Genomic DNA, 16,671 nt, shown 5'->3' on the forward strand with positions numbered 1-16,671 from the left:
TTGATCTTTTACAGGTGCTATGGCTGTATGGCTAATGCAATAATCTTTTGATTGGAAGCATGATGCAGCACCTGTAATACGCTGAAGCTGTTGAGTGGGCATATCTGGGATAGGGCAATCCTGCAAACAGCATTTCCTACCCTGTTATACAGTAATACCTCCATGAACGTCCATCTTGTCTAGCGTCCATTCAGGCAAACATCCACGGCAAACCTGGAAGTACCGGAACAGGTTACTTCTGGGTTTGCCACTCGCGCATGCGCAGAAGCGCTAAATTGCGCTTTCAGCTAGTGGCCGGGGCTTCGGAGTGGATCCCGGACGCAAAACAAGGTACAACTGTATAGCATTAGTAGCCCTTTGAACCTGGCCTGGCAGCAAATGGGCAGCTAGTGCAGATCCCTGAGCAGAGGTGTCCCCTGCTGACGGGTCCTCCCTTCAGTGAGCAAGCATGCTGCAGCGTTCTGCACTAACTGCAGCTTCTGGATCGAGTGCAAGGGAAGCCCCCTCAGAGTGCATTGCAGAAATCCAGTCCTGAAGTCAAGCTTCTTTGTTACATGTACTTGAACAGCCCTGTAATGAACTTATTGAAACCCCGCAGAGAGAGGCATTTGCTTTTCCAGAAAGCAATTATGTCAAAAATCAGAGAGCCACAAGGCTCTGGCAGAGTCAAAGTTTCAGAATAGGAATCTTACTGATTCAAAGATTGCAACTCCATTGGCACCAATGTTTCCACTTGGTGTTACTCCAAGACCGCCAATCAATCCCGCACACAAATCACTGGAAGGAAAATGCAAACACACAATAAATATTCGAGTTGGTATATTTAGGCCAGGCATCCCCAAACCTCGGCCCTCCAGATGTTTTGGACTAACATTCCCATCATCCCTGACCACTGGTCCTCTTAGCTAGGGATCATAGGAGTTGTAGGCCAAAACATCTGGAGGGCCAGAGTTTGGGGATGCCTGATTTAGGCTCTTTAAAGTATTATATACTTGCAGTGGGAAGTTTTGGAAAAAAGGGAGCTAAAAAGCAGAGCTAGTGGAAAACAGATGATGATCTTCACAAGGACCTAAAACACAAAAGGAGTGTTTGGTAGCAGAGTGCAGTCATGCACAGCCTGTTTACTGGGTGCAAATAGGAGCAGGCCAGTGCAAAGCATGGCTTGAGGAGGCCAAACAAACTTAGACATTGTCCTGACAACTCCACGAGATGGGATGAGCAAGGCATCTCCTGCAGATTGTAACGCAGGCGTCAGTTGGCACTGGGGAAAACACACCCAAGTTACTGGGTCCCAAGGGAAAGGGAAGGAGGGAGGGAGGGAAGGGGTGAGAGAGAGTGAAAGAAAGAGGGAGAAAGAAGGAAGGACGGACAGATGGAAGGGGAGAGAGAGAGAGATTCTGTCTGCGGCATGGCAAAGGGGGAGGAAGGGACAGTCCCAAAGCCACGCCTTGGGACTGCCCCTTCCTCCCCCCTCCCCCTTGCGATTGCGGAGGAGGAGGGGAGTGGAACAGCCCAATTTCAGGCTTATCCTGCTTCCCCCTCGCCCCTGCCGATCGTGGAGGGGGAGGAGGGAGGCGGAAAAGCCCGATTTGGGGCTGATCCTGCCTCCCCCTCGCCCCTGCCAATCGCGATGGGGGAGGAGGGGGCGGAAAAGCCCGAAATCGGGCTGTTCCGCTCCCCTCCTCCTCCGCAATCGCAGGGGGGAGGGGGAGGAAGGGGCAGCCCCAAAGCCCGACTTTGGGGCTGTCCCTTCCTCCCCCTTTGCCATGCCGCAGACAGAAATTCTCTCTCTCTCCTTTCATTTTGGTAGATGGCTTGGTAGCCGCAGGAAACCGGCTCTATAGGACGCACAGAGATTTTCCCTTTTGTTTTAGGAGGGGAAAATTGCATCCTATGGAGCGAAAAATACAGCAAGTGCCCCTTGGGCATCTCCAGTTGGCACTTTCTGAGTTAACATGCTTCAAGCTCCATTTTATGCAGCAGCCAAAATTGGCTTCTACAAGAAATAAGGCCTAGTTTTATGGCTGCTTTCAGAGATTTGTTCATTATTTGCACACCACTTTGAGAGCTTGTGTTGAAGAGCAGTTTATAATCATCTTATAAATAAATACCTACATAAAATCCTTGACACTAGCTCAAGTCTCCTTACCTAAGGATGTCACCATACAAGTTTGGCATTACAAGGACATCAAACTGAGATGGATCCTGCACCATCTAAAGGACAAGAAATAAGCTGCTGTTTTAAGGAGGAAAATAGCAACTATGAAGCACCTTAATAATGAGTTTGCTATATACTCACATTCAGACACACAGTGTCGAGATACATTTCATTAAACTTAATATCTTTACAGTTTTCTGCTGCTTCCCTGCATTTTTTCAGGAACAACCCATCAGACATTCGCCTGTGCATCAAGGGGAAAAAAGCCGCATTTTAGGGACCTAGATGTGCATACGAGAGTAATGTTGCATTCAGACATTTGGGGGGGGGATAGTAGTGGAGAGGGAAAGCACCTGTCGACGGCAACTATAGTGTAACATGCCGGGATTTCAGTTTGTGTTCATAAGCAAATATCCATGTTTCAAAGGTAATATTCCTTTCTAATCTTAAGCAATTCACAAATTTTAAGAGAGAATGTATTTCTTAGGGAAAATTGATAACCTGCCTCTCTTCCTAGATGCTCAAGGGAGCAAACGTGTGTTTTGTTCTCCCAATAAACCTGTAGAGCAGGTGAGGCTGAGACAAAGTGACTGGCACAAGGTCCCCCTGTAGCTTCATGGATGAATGGGGATTGGAACACTCTCAACCACTACATCACACAGAGGCCTTACAAGCTATTGTTATATTTGAAACTGTTCTCTTGAACGGTCACATAATGATGTGCGCATGCATGCATGCACGCACACACACACATACATACACACCCCTCTTGGAAGCCAGCGAGGTCAAAATGTTTCTCTTCTATTTAGCTGTGCTCAGTATATATATTATAGTAGACAAGTCCACCGAAGAGAACGAAAGGTCAACACGTATCTGACCAACCAAGAGAGATTTTTCGCTTACCAATGTAGCTGATCCGCTCAGGTGGCTGGCAAGGGCCCTCCAGATATACAAGGGAAGGTCTCTTTCATGCCACAGGGACAGTGCTGTGGTACTATTGGAGTCAGCTTGTTCACTGCCCGTAACATGATGTAAAACGCTTCAAAGCAAGGATGGCTAACCTGTGGCTCTCCAGATAATGCTGGACCCCAACTCCCATCAGCACTAGCCAGCAAGGCGAATGGCCAAGGGCGAGGAAAACGCTACTCCAAGATCCCCAAGACAGACACAGGTGAGCCATTCCTTCTCTAGCCATGGTATCAAGTGGCCTTCAAAACTGTGTTTATGATAGATAAATACAAACTCTCTATATCCTCACCCACCATAAAATTTTCAAAGCAAGGTATTTAATCATAGGCAATTAAAAAAAGAAGTCTGTGGTAAAACTAAAAAGTCTTTCTTGTTCAGGAGCATCGTGATTCCAAGTTATGGAGTGGAGACAAGGGAAGTGGGCACACTCAGCTGTAATTAACACAGCAACACTGTATTGTACCAAACATTTGGCAAGAATTTTTTTTTCTAGGTGCAGATTTGAATACAAATTCGATTACAGTCTTCATGCAGCAGCAGCAGCAGCAGCAGCAGCAGGTTGAGGTTAATCTCAGTTACAGTTTTAGACAAATGTTGAAAAATTTAATTGTGCTATCCTGGATTACTGAAACATCCTTATTAATACAAAATTAGCTTTTTTTCTATGCAAAACCTTTTTTTTTGTTAAGAGTTACTTTCATAATTACCTCTAGTATGCACCATCTGCCAAAAACAGGAAAAAGAGGTGAATTATTTTCATCTAATAAAACATACTGGGCTATGGGGAAAAAGGTTTTCTAACTGAATGGAATGGGGGGGGGGTGTCTCTAAACAAGAGTGTTATTCTTACATTCTAATCTAGAGCAGACTGAACTGGGGCAGAGAGAGAAACAGGAGCCCTTCTGATGGCCCCAGCGGAAGATGAGAACCTGGCTGTTATTTATTTAGAGCATTTTTATCCCTCTCTTCAGCAGAGGCACAGCAAGCCCAGGTGGTAGCCGGGGTGGAATTTTTTTTGTCACCCCCCCATGCCACTTTTCTACAGCCCCATCGACATCTCATGGTGGGCTTGGGAGTCGTGGGCGGGCACCAAATGCAACCCCCCACAGCAATAACACCTGGGGTGGTCCGCCTCCCCTTCCTACGCCTCTGCTCATACTTACATGTCAACAAATGTGTGATATGGCACTCTATGAGATCCAACCACACTGTGGAGCAACTGTAGCATAAACCATGTTTCTGGAAGCCTCCACACTGCTATCACGACCACCTCTTAAGAACTAATCTGCTGGATCGGAGCAAAGGTCTGTCTCATCTAGCATTCTCTTTCTGCCAACAACCCTTGGCTGTCAGTCACCCTGGCATATGGTTATTGGGAGCTATGTTGACTAATATGGACGTTCAATTTAGTTATCATGGCTGGCAGGCTAGATCACTCTTTAATGGACTTATCAAATCCTTAAAGCACACACACACACACACCTTATATAAGCTAGTGGACACCACAGTACCTTGTGGCAGTAAATTCATCCCCCCTCCCAAACAAATGCCCCTCAGATAATCCCAAGACACATAAAACCACTACTTGTCTTACCAGCATAGGATAGTTAAAACAACCTTTTGAGGGTTCAAGAGGAGGGAAGGCAGGCAGGTAAAGGGGATGATGTACATTTCACTGGGAAGTTGAGAAGCAGAATCAGCGAGACTCTTGCCTCCTCCGCTTCCTCATTGAGGCGCTGCTGCCGCTCTGAGAAGGAAAGGGGGGGAAGGGGGCTGGGAGCCTCCCGCTTCCCTTCTGCCCCAGGACGAGCTGAGCGGAAGCCAAGGGACCACCCCACTCCTTTCCCCGGCATGGGCACAACCGTGTCACGGTGAGGCTCTGGCGCCAGAAACCAGAGCCTCACCAGAGCCTCACCGTGATTCTGTACGGACTGCGCATTTGCAGGCGGAGGGGAGGGGCACGCCAAGTGTCACCACCCCCTTTGCTATGCCCCTGCTCTTCAGCTGAGAAAGGCTCTTCAATGTGATCAAAAATTAAGAACTTGATAAGTGCCTGAGAGATCAGGGCAAAGGGGGCTCATCTAGTCCAGCCTCCTGTTTTCACAGGGGCCAGCCAGACGCCCCCATGGGAAACCAGCAAATGGGATCAGAGGAACATGAGCCCCTTCCCCTCCTGGGGTTTCCAGCAACCACGATTCAACCGTATTAATGTCTCAGATAATGGAGGGAGAACATAGCCGTTGTGGCTAATAGCCAGTCACAGCCTTTGCCTCCATGAAATTGTCCAATCCTCTTTTAAAGCCACCAGACTCTGTCCAACACCATTCCCACTCCTGCACACGCTCCGTACTCAGTTTCTGGACATGGGGAGGCCGGGAGCAGCAGGTTATCCTCCCTCTCCTACATGGATTTGATGGAGGGTGGTTAATAATTTCATAAACATGTGAAGAACTATTTTTTAGTGAATTAACATCTAAACTGTGTGTTTTTTTAAGTAGAGCAAGGGAATGGAGTTTAAACATTGACCAAGGCCTGACTGCCAAAAGAAGGCTCCATCAAATGTATGGCACCTTCTTCTGGCAGCGACAGGAGGCAGCAAACCGACACACACGTGTCCATTAAAAAAAGCAGCATGACTTTTGCACATTAGAACTGGGTTACCATCATGGTCACGTACATAATGTTTGCTTTATGCACAGCTGTAACTTTGCTTCTTTGATTATTTCTGGCATATTCAAAGGCAAAATCAGCAATGCGTTTGCTGGCATCTTCCGTGATGAGCTTGATACTCTGTACAACACCATCAACAATCTGAAAGACACACAACAGTTACGTGGGTAGTCAAAAGCAGACTCCTAAGAACGTAATTCTGTATAGGTTCAGCAGGGCTGGGCTGGTGAATCATCCAGCCCACAGAATACTGCATCTGACAATTCTACAGCAGTTAGGGAAGCTAATTATTAGATATTATTTGGAGAGGGGAGGGGCCGCGTGTGGTCCGGCTGCATTCTGCACTCATACCAGGTGCTCGATTCCGCTGTATTCCCCTTCTGTGTTCTCTCGTATTGTGACTATGTCGACATCTGTGTAAGGGGTTTTGTAGCCTTCAATCGATACACAAGGACGGACATTTGCATAAAGGTCAAATGTTTTACGAAGCAGCAGGTTCATTGATGGGTGGCCAGCAGCTATGGGTGTTTTCAAAGGGCCTGAAACACACAAGGTGCAATTGTTTTAGAACATAATGTCAGACCATGGCCTGCTCCTTAGCAACAGCATTCCTCCCCGCCACTCCAGCGTTAAACCCTCTGGTTTGAGGTGGCCTTGAGGAGACTTTCTCCCTTATAATGAACACCTGTCCTTGTTGCCAGGCTCTTGTTACAACTTGCCACGGCATACTGCTCAGCACTAAGCAGAATTTTACACAATGGAAATGTACAGGTGAAACTCAGAAAATTAGAAAAGGGGGGAAAGCAGACCCTAATTCTTAGTAATGGAGATCTTGCAGCAGGAACAGAAAATTTTGGAGAGAAGTCACAAGTTGTTGGTTCTTCAGGAGAGGCAACGGAAAGGTCCTGCATTCCCAGATCTCCCTTTCCTTGGGGAAACTACACAGGAACCTGCTTTAAAGAAGGCCACACTTTGTCTATTGAGTCTAGCATTGTATACGATAGCAAAGAGCAGACCTGCAGGATTTCAGAATGAGCTCTTCTCTGTCACCTGCTGTGTGTTTCTTTTCTTTTCTTTTAATTTTAAAATAACCTTTATTGATTTAAAAATAGAAATAAAAACAAAACATCTAACTAAAATAGAACGAAATAAATACACAAATAATCCATCATATAAATCCAAACTAATTTAACCTTTCTTCTACAATGTTGTTTCACCTTAACTTATGCCTTTTCATGTTCACCTATATTCATGCTGTGTGTTTCTTTTAAATAGAGCTGAAAAGAATTGAACTTTGGACCTTCAGCACATACAGGATGCACTCCACCACTGAGCTATGTTACCTTTCCTAGACTACAGTTAGCATAACAAAATTCAGCATCAGAATTGAGAAAATGTTGGGTGGAGGCAATTTTGGGGAGAAGTATGCATGAGAATGTAAGCAAGTAGAAGTAGGTAGAATATTTATTTAGGACTCCCCTCTTTTTCTGGGTTAAAAATAAGAATATTCAAGCAAGATGGAATGGGGTTGGGGTGGGCAGAGGCTGGGGTTGGGTGTTGCTAGACTACAAGCTCTCTCGTCCCTGGCTGTTGGCCATACTTGGCTGGACCTGATGGAAGTGGTTCCTCAGCCATATGTGAAGGGCTACAGGTTCCCTTCCCCAGTGCAGGGTTACTCCACCATCACTCTGGACTAGAGATGGGAAGGCCTGGGAAAAATGGCTTTTTTCCCAAAGCCACTTTCCCCTGGACAATTAGAAAAAAATTGTTTGATATAGTCTGAAAATTCTACACACTATTCCCCCCCATTTTTCCTGAAAAAATGGCTTTGGAAAAAAAACTTTAAAAACCTGTTCCCTCTCCCAAATTTTTCAATTTTCCCCCAGGCCTTCCAGCACCCACACTTTGGAGCTCCCTGCCGACTGACACCAGGCAGGTGCTCTCACTGTCCTCTTTCCGGCAACTGCTCAAAACATTTTCATTAGGTCCAGCCCATCTGAACACAGAAGCTGCATGCGATTTACTTCCTTTTAACCACTGCTGACTTTAATCATCTTTTGAATACTCTTAAATACCTGCTTTTAACTGTGTTTTATCAATCATTTTAATATTCTGTTGTATATTTTTGTAAGCTGTTTAGAAAGCTCTCTTACCATCCTGCAGTTTATAATATATAATAACAAATTCTATTAAAAAACCACACACACACACACACCTTTTTCTTTCAAACAGTTTGAGCCTTAGTGCAACATACTATTCAGTAACTGGATGTTGGTTACTTTTGGGCCTGGCATGCAAAAAAATAAATTGCCTCATGCTTTGCCCCGGCTGTCCTCAAGTAGAGATGGAAAGGCCTGGGGAAAAACTGAAAAAAATGGGAGGGGAAACAGGCCCTCCCCCCATTTTTTTCCAAAGCCGTTTTTTTTAGAAGTTCATGAGAAAAATGACAAAGAGGAAGAGCAAGAAGAAATGGATGATGGCAGTTCAGAAAACGAGATAGAATAAACTGCATGTACTGTATATGTTGTGTCTTCTGTTTTCTTTTCTTTTTTAAAGCACTACTCAAAGGGTAGGCCTTCTATGGAGCTTAAATATTGAGGTAGATCTTAACTTCATTTGCTGTTGGTGCTAAGGGGCAAATCTGATGGTTTTTTATGTTGGTGGTTTCTTGATTATTATTTTGTCGTTGCTTTTGAGGGAAAGGGGGTGGTTAACTGTTTTATTGCAAGCATAATACTTTTGTCTACACTGTGTTTCACGCAATTTGTAACCCTGAACTTTTCCCGATTTCCCCAAAATTTTCATTTTTTTCTGGAAAAAAACAGGGGGGGGGAACACGGTTTTTTTCCTCATGGCATCATAATTTTCTGAAATTTTACATCTCTACTCTGGACCTTCACACCCATCAAAAATTAGGCTTAGGGAATGTTTCTCATGACATTTTCAATACATACTGGGGGAAAGAAGGGGAGCTTGACATGAATAGAACAAATTGTATGTTAGATTTGTGGCTCTTGTTTGCTCCAGGACATCAGAGTTCATGGTGTTTTCCCATTTATCAACAACTCTTTGGAGGAGGTTAGGTTAAGAGATGATGATGGGCTCTGGCTAGTGAGCTTCATGGCTGAATAGGGATTTAGACACAGGCTTCTCCAGCTGAAGTCAACTATCTACTACTGGCTGCCCCATATGGAAGAGAGCTCAGTCATTTAGGCAGCAGTAGCAGGAAACACTTTTCAGGTTGTTCTTTTCACAGTGAAGGGGTCATTTAATTCTGGTGTCTTACAATAAAACTTACATGGAGTTCAAATGCAATGTTTGAAGATTATATACAAGTTGTCCTTGCGAGGCTGCAATCCTACTCACACAACCTGGGAGTAAGTCCCACTTACTTCTGAGTAAACACACACTAGGGTGCTCTGTGCACTTTACAGAGCTGGTGAACATGACATGCTGCAACGACACTATTTCTCCAATAATGGCGCTTCTGTCCTTAGTCACAAACTGTTAGCGGCTTTGTGGGCTTATAGAATAAGGAAGTTCAGAACATTACTAAGAAATTTATTTGTATAAAGCAAAACTCTGTACAAACACAGGTTTGTTCAGTAAAGATGCAACAAAACCCGAGTGCCTTTTTTTTCATTCTCTCTCTCCCTCCCCCCCCCCCCCGTCAACAGGAACCTCCAACATACCTTTCAGTCCTATTTTGTTCTTGTCCATGGATTCTTTGGCATCTTGAGGTATCATCCATTTGCCTCCTGGCCCTTGGATTGCTGTCACATTTCTCTCTTCAAACTGAACAGGTGCCTAAACACAATTGTTTCACGTTATCTTCTGATCTGTTTTGGGGGAAAACGATCAATTGCCAAAGGGACTTTGTCAAAACACACCCTGCAAGAGAGACACACCACCCTGGAAGCCAGTGTCTTCAGGCTGGATAACGGGAAATATTTACACAGGAATACAAGCTAGCAGGAAGGATGAAAGTATTATTATCAGCTGCTGTTTCTGGATATTGTGGGCTCATGGGAGTATAAGTGGGTGATAAGAGGAAACACCATCGAGCAAGTTAAGTGGTTTAAATATCTAGGCGTTTATTTTCATTATAAGGCTGGCTGGGTAGTTCAGAGAATCTGCCATTAATGCTGCTAAAAGCAGTGCCAGTGATCACTCGTTTCTATTATTCCGAAGGGAACCAGGATGTTCCAGCAGCCCCGAGGGTGTTCAATGCTAGACTAAGCGCACAACTACCATATGGGATAAATGCCTTCAATCAGGCTACTGAAAGACTTCAATCAGGTTTCCTTTGAAAAAAAATTGCTGTACCAAATTGTGTCCCCCTACGCCTGGAAACAAATACAAGTAAAGGTATTCACTGGACCGCCCACAGATTGAGCTTGAGAACTGTAGTTCCACATCTCCCCCCCTCCCCCTCCCCGGATATACAAGCCAAGTAAATTGATTTGTCTGCCTTAGTTCTCCCAATGACATACTCTCTGCTTTTGTACAGGTAACTTGCAACATTTACGAACTTTGCCATCACCTAGCATTTTCAGCTTTTCTGAAAGGGAAAATCAGTATACACATACTATCACATGTTGTATTGCTTCTGTATAAATATTACAATGCATTGCATTTACACTCACGAAATAAATACTCAGCATTCAACTACAGCACACGGCATCCATTAACTGCAAATCGTTAAAGCTTCCCAATGTCTGGAGCAGGGGTAGGCAACCTAAGGCCCGTGGGCCGGATGCGGCCCAATCGCCTTCTCAATCCGGCCCACGGACGGTCCAGGAATCAGCGTGTTTTTACATGAGTAGAATGTGTCCTTTTATTTAAAATGCATCTCTGAGTTATTTGTGGGGCCTGCCTGGTGTTTTTACATGAGTAGAATGTGTGCTTTTATTTAAAATGCATTTCTGGGTTATTTGTGGGGCATAGAAATTTGTTCATATTTTTTTCCAAAATATAGTCCGGCCCCCCACAAAGTCTGAGGAATGGTAGACCGGCCCACAGCTGAAAAAGGTTGCTGACCCCTGGTCTGGAGCCCCACAAGTCCCTCTCTCACCACAAGGGAATGGAAAATTCTACTCTGCTTTTTCTCCCAAGGCCAAACTGAAACAGATGAAATTCTGCCCCCCAAGCAGGTCAAATGGGAATTTTGCAACAGGTTTTAATAGAGCCAGGACTCTCCCCTCCCCCAAGCCAACAAAATAGCTCAAGGCTTCTGGTTCCCAGTTTTCTATTTTAAAGTCTTTGGGCTGTACACAAAGTACATTTCTAACAATGCTGCTTTTGGGGAAATAACCGTGATTTAAACACTTATCGATCACGGTTTGGAAAGTAGCAGTTTATGCATATCAATAAGCTTATCACTCTTCCCTATAGCACCTGTAACCAAAACGTTGTTCCCCCCTCCATGATTAAAAAAAATACAATACGAACTTGAGAGAGTTAAAACGCCTGCTTTATTATTATTATTACTGATGGAGGGGGAGCACACTCCTGGCGTCTGCCGGATCCATGCCCCCTAAACGCTTGATTAGGGTTTTTTTCTGGGGGGTCGCTGTGCTGTAGCAAACCCCCCTTGCCTCGAAGGCACACGGCTTCCTCAGCTGAGGAGAACAGCGCTTGCCATTGTCTCGCGATCGGGCGGAAGTCCTCTTAAATAAATTGTTTAAATTGTTATTAAGGAAATAATTACTTTTCTCCTTCCAATAAAGTACAGCAGAAAAGTTGTCCAAATAGAATCATAGAATTGGAAGAGACCACAAGGGCCATCCAGTCCAACCCCCTGCCAAGCAGGAAACACCATCAAAGCATTCCTGACAGATGACTGTCAAGCCTCCGCTTAAAGACCTCCAAAGAAGGAGACTCCACCACACTCCTTGGCAGCAAATTCCACTGTCAAACAGCTCTTACTGTCAGGAAGTTCTTCCTAATGTTTAGGTGGAATCTTCTTTCTTGTAGTTTGAATCCATTGCTCCGTGTCCGCTTCTCTGGAGCAGCAGAAAACAATCTTTCTCCGTCCTCTATATGACACCTGTCACAGTGGCCGGAGTGGACTACTTCAGAGTAACGACGCTACGCAGCTCTGCATTTTATTCTTTTATTGGTGCTGCGTATTTACAGTGCTCAAGTCATTGCTATTTACACGGAGCGATGTTGTCAGTCGGTTTCAGAACCTCCTAATGGCTTTTGGCGCGTCTTTCTCCAACACAAAAGCTTTGGCAGACCCATCCTCTTGCCCCTCCTCTTCCTGCGTAATTCTGGAGTTGGGGGGATGGGTCTTCCCCCCTTACTTGCCCCTTCCTGTCCCACCTGGGACCCTGGCTCCTCTACCTTGCCTGAGCCTCGGACACGACTTCCTGCTTCCCCACTGGAATCGGAACTCTCCCTGCTTTCCCCTTTGCTCGGGGACGGGCTTGAACTCAGGAGGGGAGGGACTTCGCGATATCCCCTGTCCCTCACATCCACCCCCCTCCCAAGCTCTCCTTCACCCCTCCCCAGGCCCCCCCCATGTGTCGGTGACGACTGGAAGCCTAAAAACTCGGTGCTCTCCGAGCCCGTTGGTGTGAACACCTCCCCCCAGTCCTGCGAGCCCCCCCCTTCCGCCTGGGAGGACGGGAATCCCAAAAAGTCCGTGGCGTCAGAGCTGGTGGGGGTAAAAATGTTTTGCCAATCTGCTCCTTCCTCTGACTGGGTGGATCTTGGCGACACCCATACCTCATCCTCTGGTTCCTCAAACTCCGCTTCCCAGCGCCATGGTGAGCTGTTCTCCCGTGCCTCCTCCTCCTCCCCCTCCCTTTCCATGTGCCAGGGCTTGGGTCTGTGGGGAAAGAGGGCGTGAAATTCTTCCACCAAGAATTCCTCCTGTATCTGAGTGGCGGGAACCCATTCATTCTGGGACGGTGGAGCATCCTCCCATGCCATGAGGTACTCCAGGCCCCCCACCCCCCACCTTGAATCCAGGATGGCCGTGGCCTCATTGAGTTGCTCCCTGCTTTCCCTCTCCCCCCCTCCCTCGGGGGTTTGTTCGCTGTCTCTGAGCCTGCTGCTTTCCCTGTACGGCGACAGCAGCGATCTATGAAACACTGGATGCACCCTCATGTCCTCTGGCAGTGCCAGCCTGTAGGCCACCGGGTTGACCTGTTGCGTGACCGTGAAGGGGCCCAGCCATTTGGGTGCCAGCTTTTTGCACCTCCCTCTGGTGGGAAGGCCCTCCGAGGACAACCACACCTTGTCCCCCACCCTGATGACCTCCCCTTGTCGCCTGTGGCGATCTGCCCCCTTTTTGTACGCTTCCTTGGCCCTCTCCAAGTGTTCTCTGAGCTGCTGGTGCACCGTCTCCAGTTCCTCTGCCCAATCCTCAGCCTGTGGGCCCTCCTCCTCCTCCTCCCTCTCCCTCTCTGGGAAAGATCTGAGGTCGCGCCCGTAATTGGCCTTAAAGGGCGACACCCCTGTGGAGACGTGCACTGCATTGTTGTAGGCAAATTCTGCTAGTGGCAAGCGATCCACCCAGTCCGTTTGCCGCTGGCTGACGTAGCATCTCAGGTACTGCTGCAGAATGGCGTTGACCCTCTCCGCTTGTCCGTTGGTCTGCGGGTGTCTAGCCGTCGACAAGCTGACCTCCACCTGCAGGAGGTTCATGAGCCGCCGCCAGAACCTGGAAACAAATTGGCGGCCACGATCCGAAATAACCCTTAAAGGTAATCCATGCAGTCTGAAAATGTGATCAACAAACAGTTTGGCTGTCTCTTCTGCCGAGACTGCCCTGGCACACGGTATAAAGTGACACATTTTGGACATGAGGTCCACCACCACCAACACTGCAGTCTTACCCCTGGACGAAGGCAGATCTGTGATGAAGTCCATGGACACCACTTCCCACGGCCTGTGTGGTGTGGCTAAGGGCTCCAGCAACCCTGGTGGCGCTGCTCTGACCACCTTCGCCCGCTGGCAGGTGGTACAGCCCCTTACATAGTCTCGAACATCTTCCCTCACCCCTGGCCACCAGAAGTGTCTCATGACTAGGTGAGTGGTCTTGTCCCTTCCAAAATGCCCCGCTGTAGGGTTGTCGTGCATCTGCTTGAGGACCGTACGTCGAAGCTGGGTGGTGGGTAGGTACAGCGCACCCTTGTAGAAAAGCAGCCCTCTGCGTTCTGCAAAGTCTTTTGCCTGCTCCCTCCCCCCTCTCAGTTCTCTGAAGATGCGGTTGGCAAATTCATCCGCTGCCGTCAGTGCTGTGAGTTCTGCCTCGCTCACCACTGCTGCTCCGCAGGACCATGCCGACGGGGGGAAAATGTGCCTTGGGGCTGGTGGCGCCTCCTCCTCCATGTACTCTGGCTTGCGGGAGAGGGCATCCGCCCTGACATTCTGCTCTCCTGGGATGTAGTGTATGGAGAAGTTGAAGTTCGAGAAGAACTCCGCCCACCGTATCTGCCGCTGGTTGAGCACCCTGGCAGTTCTCCAGAACTCCAGGTTCTTGTGGTCTGTGCACACCTGGATGGGGTGCTTGGCGCCCACCAGGAAGTGTCTCCAGTGCTGGAACGCCGCGTGGATCGCAAGAAGTTCCCGATCAAAAACTGTGTAGTTTCGCTCGGGCTGGGTCAACTTCCTGGAGAAGAAGGCACAGGGTCTCCACTCTCTGTTGGCGTCCAGTTGCAACAAAATGGCGCCCACAGCCTTATCAGAAGCATCTGTTTCAATGCGTAGGGGCGCGTCCTGAACCACGTGGAACAGGTTCTGGTCTGAGGCGAACACCCTCTTGAGGCTTTCGAACGCTGCTTGCGCCTCTGGTGTCCACCTGAACTTCTGCTTGCCTCTCAGGCAGTCAGTGATGGGAGCCGTAACTCGATAGAAGTTCTTGATGAACTTCCTGTAGAAGTTGGCAAAGCCTAGTAGGCGTTGGGCATCTTTGCGCGTCCTGGGGCTGTGCCAGTCCAGGATGGTCTGCACCTTGTCCTTGTCCATTGCCAGCCCCTTGTCTGACAGCTTGTAGCCCAGGAAGTCCACCTCCTTGGTGTGAAACTTGCACTTCTCCAGCTTCACATACAGGTGGTTCTCCTTCAGGCGCTGTAACACCTCCCTGACGTCCTGCACGTGCTGCACTGGGTCGTTGGAGTAAATAAGGATGTCATCCAGAAAGACCAAGCATTTCCTGAAGAGTAGGGACCCCAGGACGTGGTGCATGAAGGCCTGGAAGCATGCTGAGCCCCCTTGCAACCCGAAGGGCATCACCAGATATTCAAAAGAGCCCAGAGGCGTGAACATCGTGGTTTTCCACTCATCGCCTTCCCGGATCCTGATCAAGTTGTACGCCCCCCTCAGGTCTAGCTTGGTGAAAATCTTGCCTCTGCGTGCCGCTGTCAGGAGATCATCCACTCTGGGCATGGGGAAAGCCACTGGCTCTGTCACCGAATTCAGCCGTCTAAAATCCACCACAAGACGGCGCTGTTGCGTGTCTTTCTTGTCCACCCAGAAGACCGGGCTGCCCCCTGCTGCCTTGCTTTCTCTGATGAACCCCCGCTTGAGGTTCTTGTCGATAAAAGCGCGCAGATCCTCCAGTTCCTGGTCTGACATGGCGTACAGCTTGGCTGGGGGTATAGTTGCCCCAGGCACCAGGTTGATCTGGCAGTCAAAAGGCCTGTGTGGGGGCAGGTGGTCGGACTCCGCTTCACTGAAGACCTCCTGCAGGTCCCAGTATGGTTTGGGTATCGCCTCACCCCCTTTGACGTGCATGGTGGCCACCGTGGCTATCGGAGGCCCCTCCCCTGGTTGGTGCTGCATGCAATGTTCCAGGCAAAAGTCCGATCCAAAAGTGATGCATCTCTGATGCCAACTTATGGAGGGGTCGTGGCGCGCCAGCCAGCTCATGCCCAAAACGATTGGGGGGTCTGAGATGGTGGTGACGTTGAATGCCAGTGTCTCTGAGTGCCTTCCAACCGTCATTCTCATGGGGGGGGTTTGATGAGTGATGGCCCCTCCCAGCAGCTCTCTGCCGTCAATGGTTGCCACGTGCAGAGGAAAATCCAGCTGCAGAAGCTGGATCTGGTGCTCTTCTGCAAAGTTTCTCGAGAAGAAGTTGGCTGAGGCACCACTGTCAATTAGGGCGAGGACCGTCAATGGATAGCCATTTGGGAGCGTGAGCGTCACTTCTAGAACCACTCCTGCTCTGGGAGGGGTGGGCTGGCTCTGCTCCTCTCTGTGCGGGTGGGTGGGCTGGGGCTGTTGTCTGCTGACTGTGCCTGGCTGCCGCCCCTTGTCTCCTGCAGCCAGGCTTTCCCGTTTCCCTGCTGTGGTGCTGCGTCAGTGGGGGAGGGCACAACCGTTCCCGCCTTTCCTTGCCACTCCCTGCGATGTGGGCAGTCTCTGACGAGATGCTGGGGGGAGTTGCAGAGAAAGCAATTCCCACCCCTTCCCTCCTTGCGTCTTGGCGCCGCTGGGGTTTGAAAAGCCCGCGCGCGCGCGCTATCAATCTGCATGGGTTCCTGGTCCTGACTGGCCCCAGGCGTGGCTTGAAAGGGTTGTTGAGGGAGTGGCTTCTCCTGCGACCGTGGGAACCAAGCCCGCTTTGCGCGCGTTGCTTGCTTGTCGCTCCATCTGGATTCCTGCCTCACCCCCACCGCCAGAGCCGCTTTGCTCAGTTGATCCATATTACTGGGCTTTGGACCTCTCGAGAGCTCATCCTTCACCTCCTCATGCAACCCCAAGTAAAACGCCGCTTGCATTGGGGCAGACTCCAGATCCCACCCCAATCTGTGCACCAGCATGGTGAATTTCGCCCAATACGCGCGAACTGTCATATTTCCTTGGCGTAAATTATGAAGTTCCTCCTTAGTCTGGTCCATATGACTATCGGACGAATA

General features: G+C 48.5%; 1 protein-coding gene across 8 annotated transcripts in view; it reads right to left on the reverse strand.

The window, feature by feature from the left end:
* Window positions 1–16,671, reverse strand: part of IDH3A (isocitrate dehydrogenase (NAD(+)) 3 catalytic subunit alpha) — a 35,083-nt gene that overhangs the window by 4,409 nt on the left and 14,003 nt on the right. For 4 of the 8 annotated variants that reach the window (XM_035137942.3, XM_035137941.3, XM_035137943.3 and 1 more), the window contains exons 4-9: window positions 9,490–9,604; window positions 6,149–6,336; window positions 5,805–5,938; window positions 2,300–2,402; window positions 2,150–2,214; window positions 693–777 (exon numbers count right to left, since the gene is read on the reverse strand). In XM_035137942.3, the coding sequence (XP_034993833.1) occupies window positions 693–777; window positions 2,150–2,214; window positions 2,300–2,402; window positions 5,805–5,938; window positions 6,149–6,336; window positions 9,490–9,604 (690 nt within the window). Of the gene's footprint in view, window positions 1–692; window positions 778–2,149; window positions 2,215–2,299; window positions 2,403–5,804; window positions 5,939–6,148; window positions 6,337–9,489; window positions 9,637–16,671 lie in introns of all 8 variants that reach the window. The other 4 variants (XM_060282967.2, XM_088656889.1, XM_035137944.3 and 1 more) reach the window with 1 other exon arrangement.

The sequence above is a fragment of the Zootoca vivipara genome, chromosome 13 (assembly GCF_965207765.1).
Source record: "Zootoca vivipara chromosome 13, rZooViv2.hap1.1, whole genome shotgun sequence".
NCBI classification, from domain to species: Eukaryota; Metazoa; Chordata; class Lepidosauria; order Squamata; family Lacertidae; genus Zootoca; species Zootoca vivipara.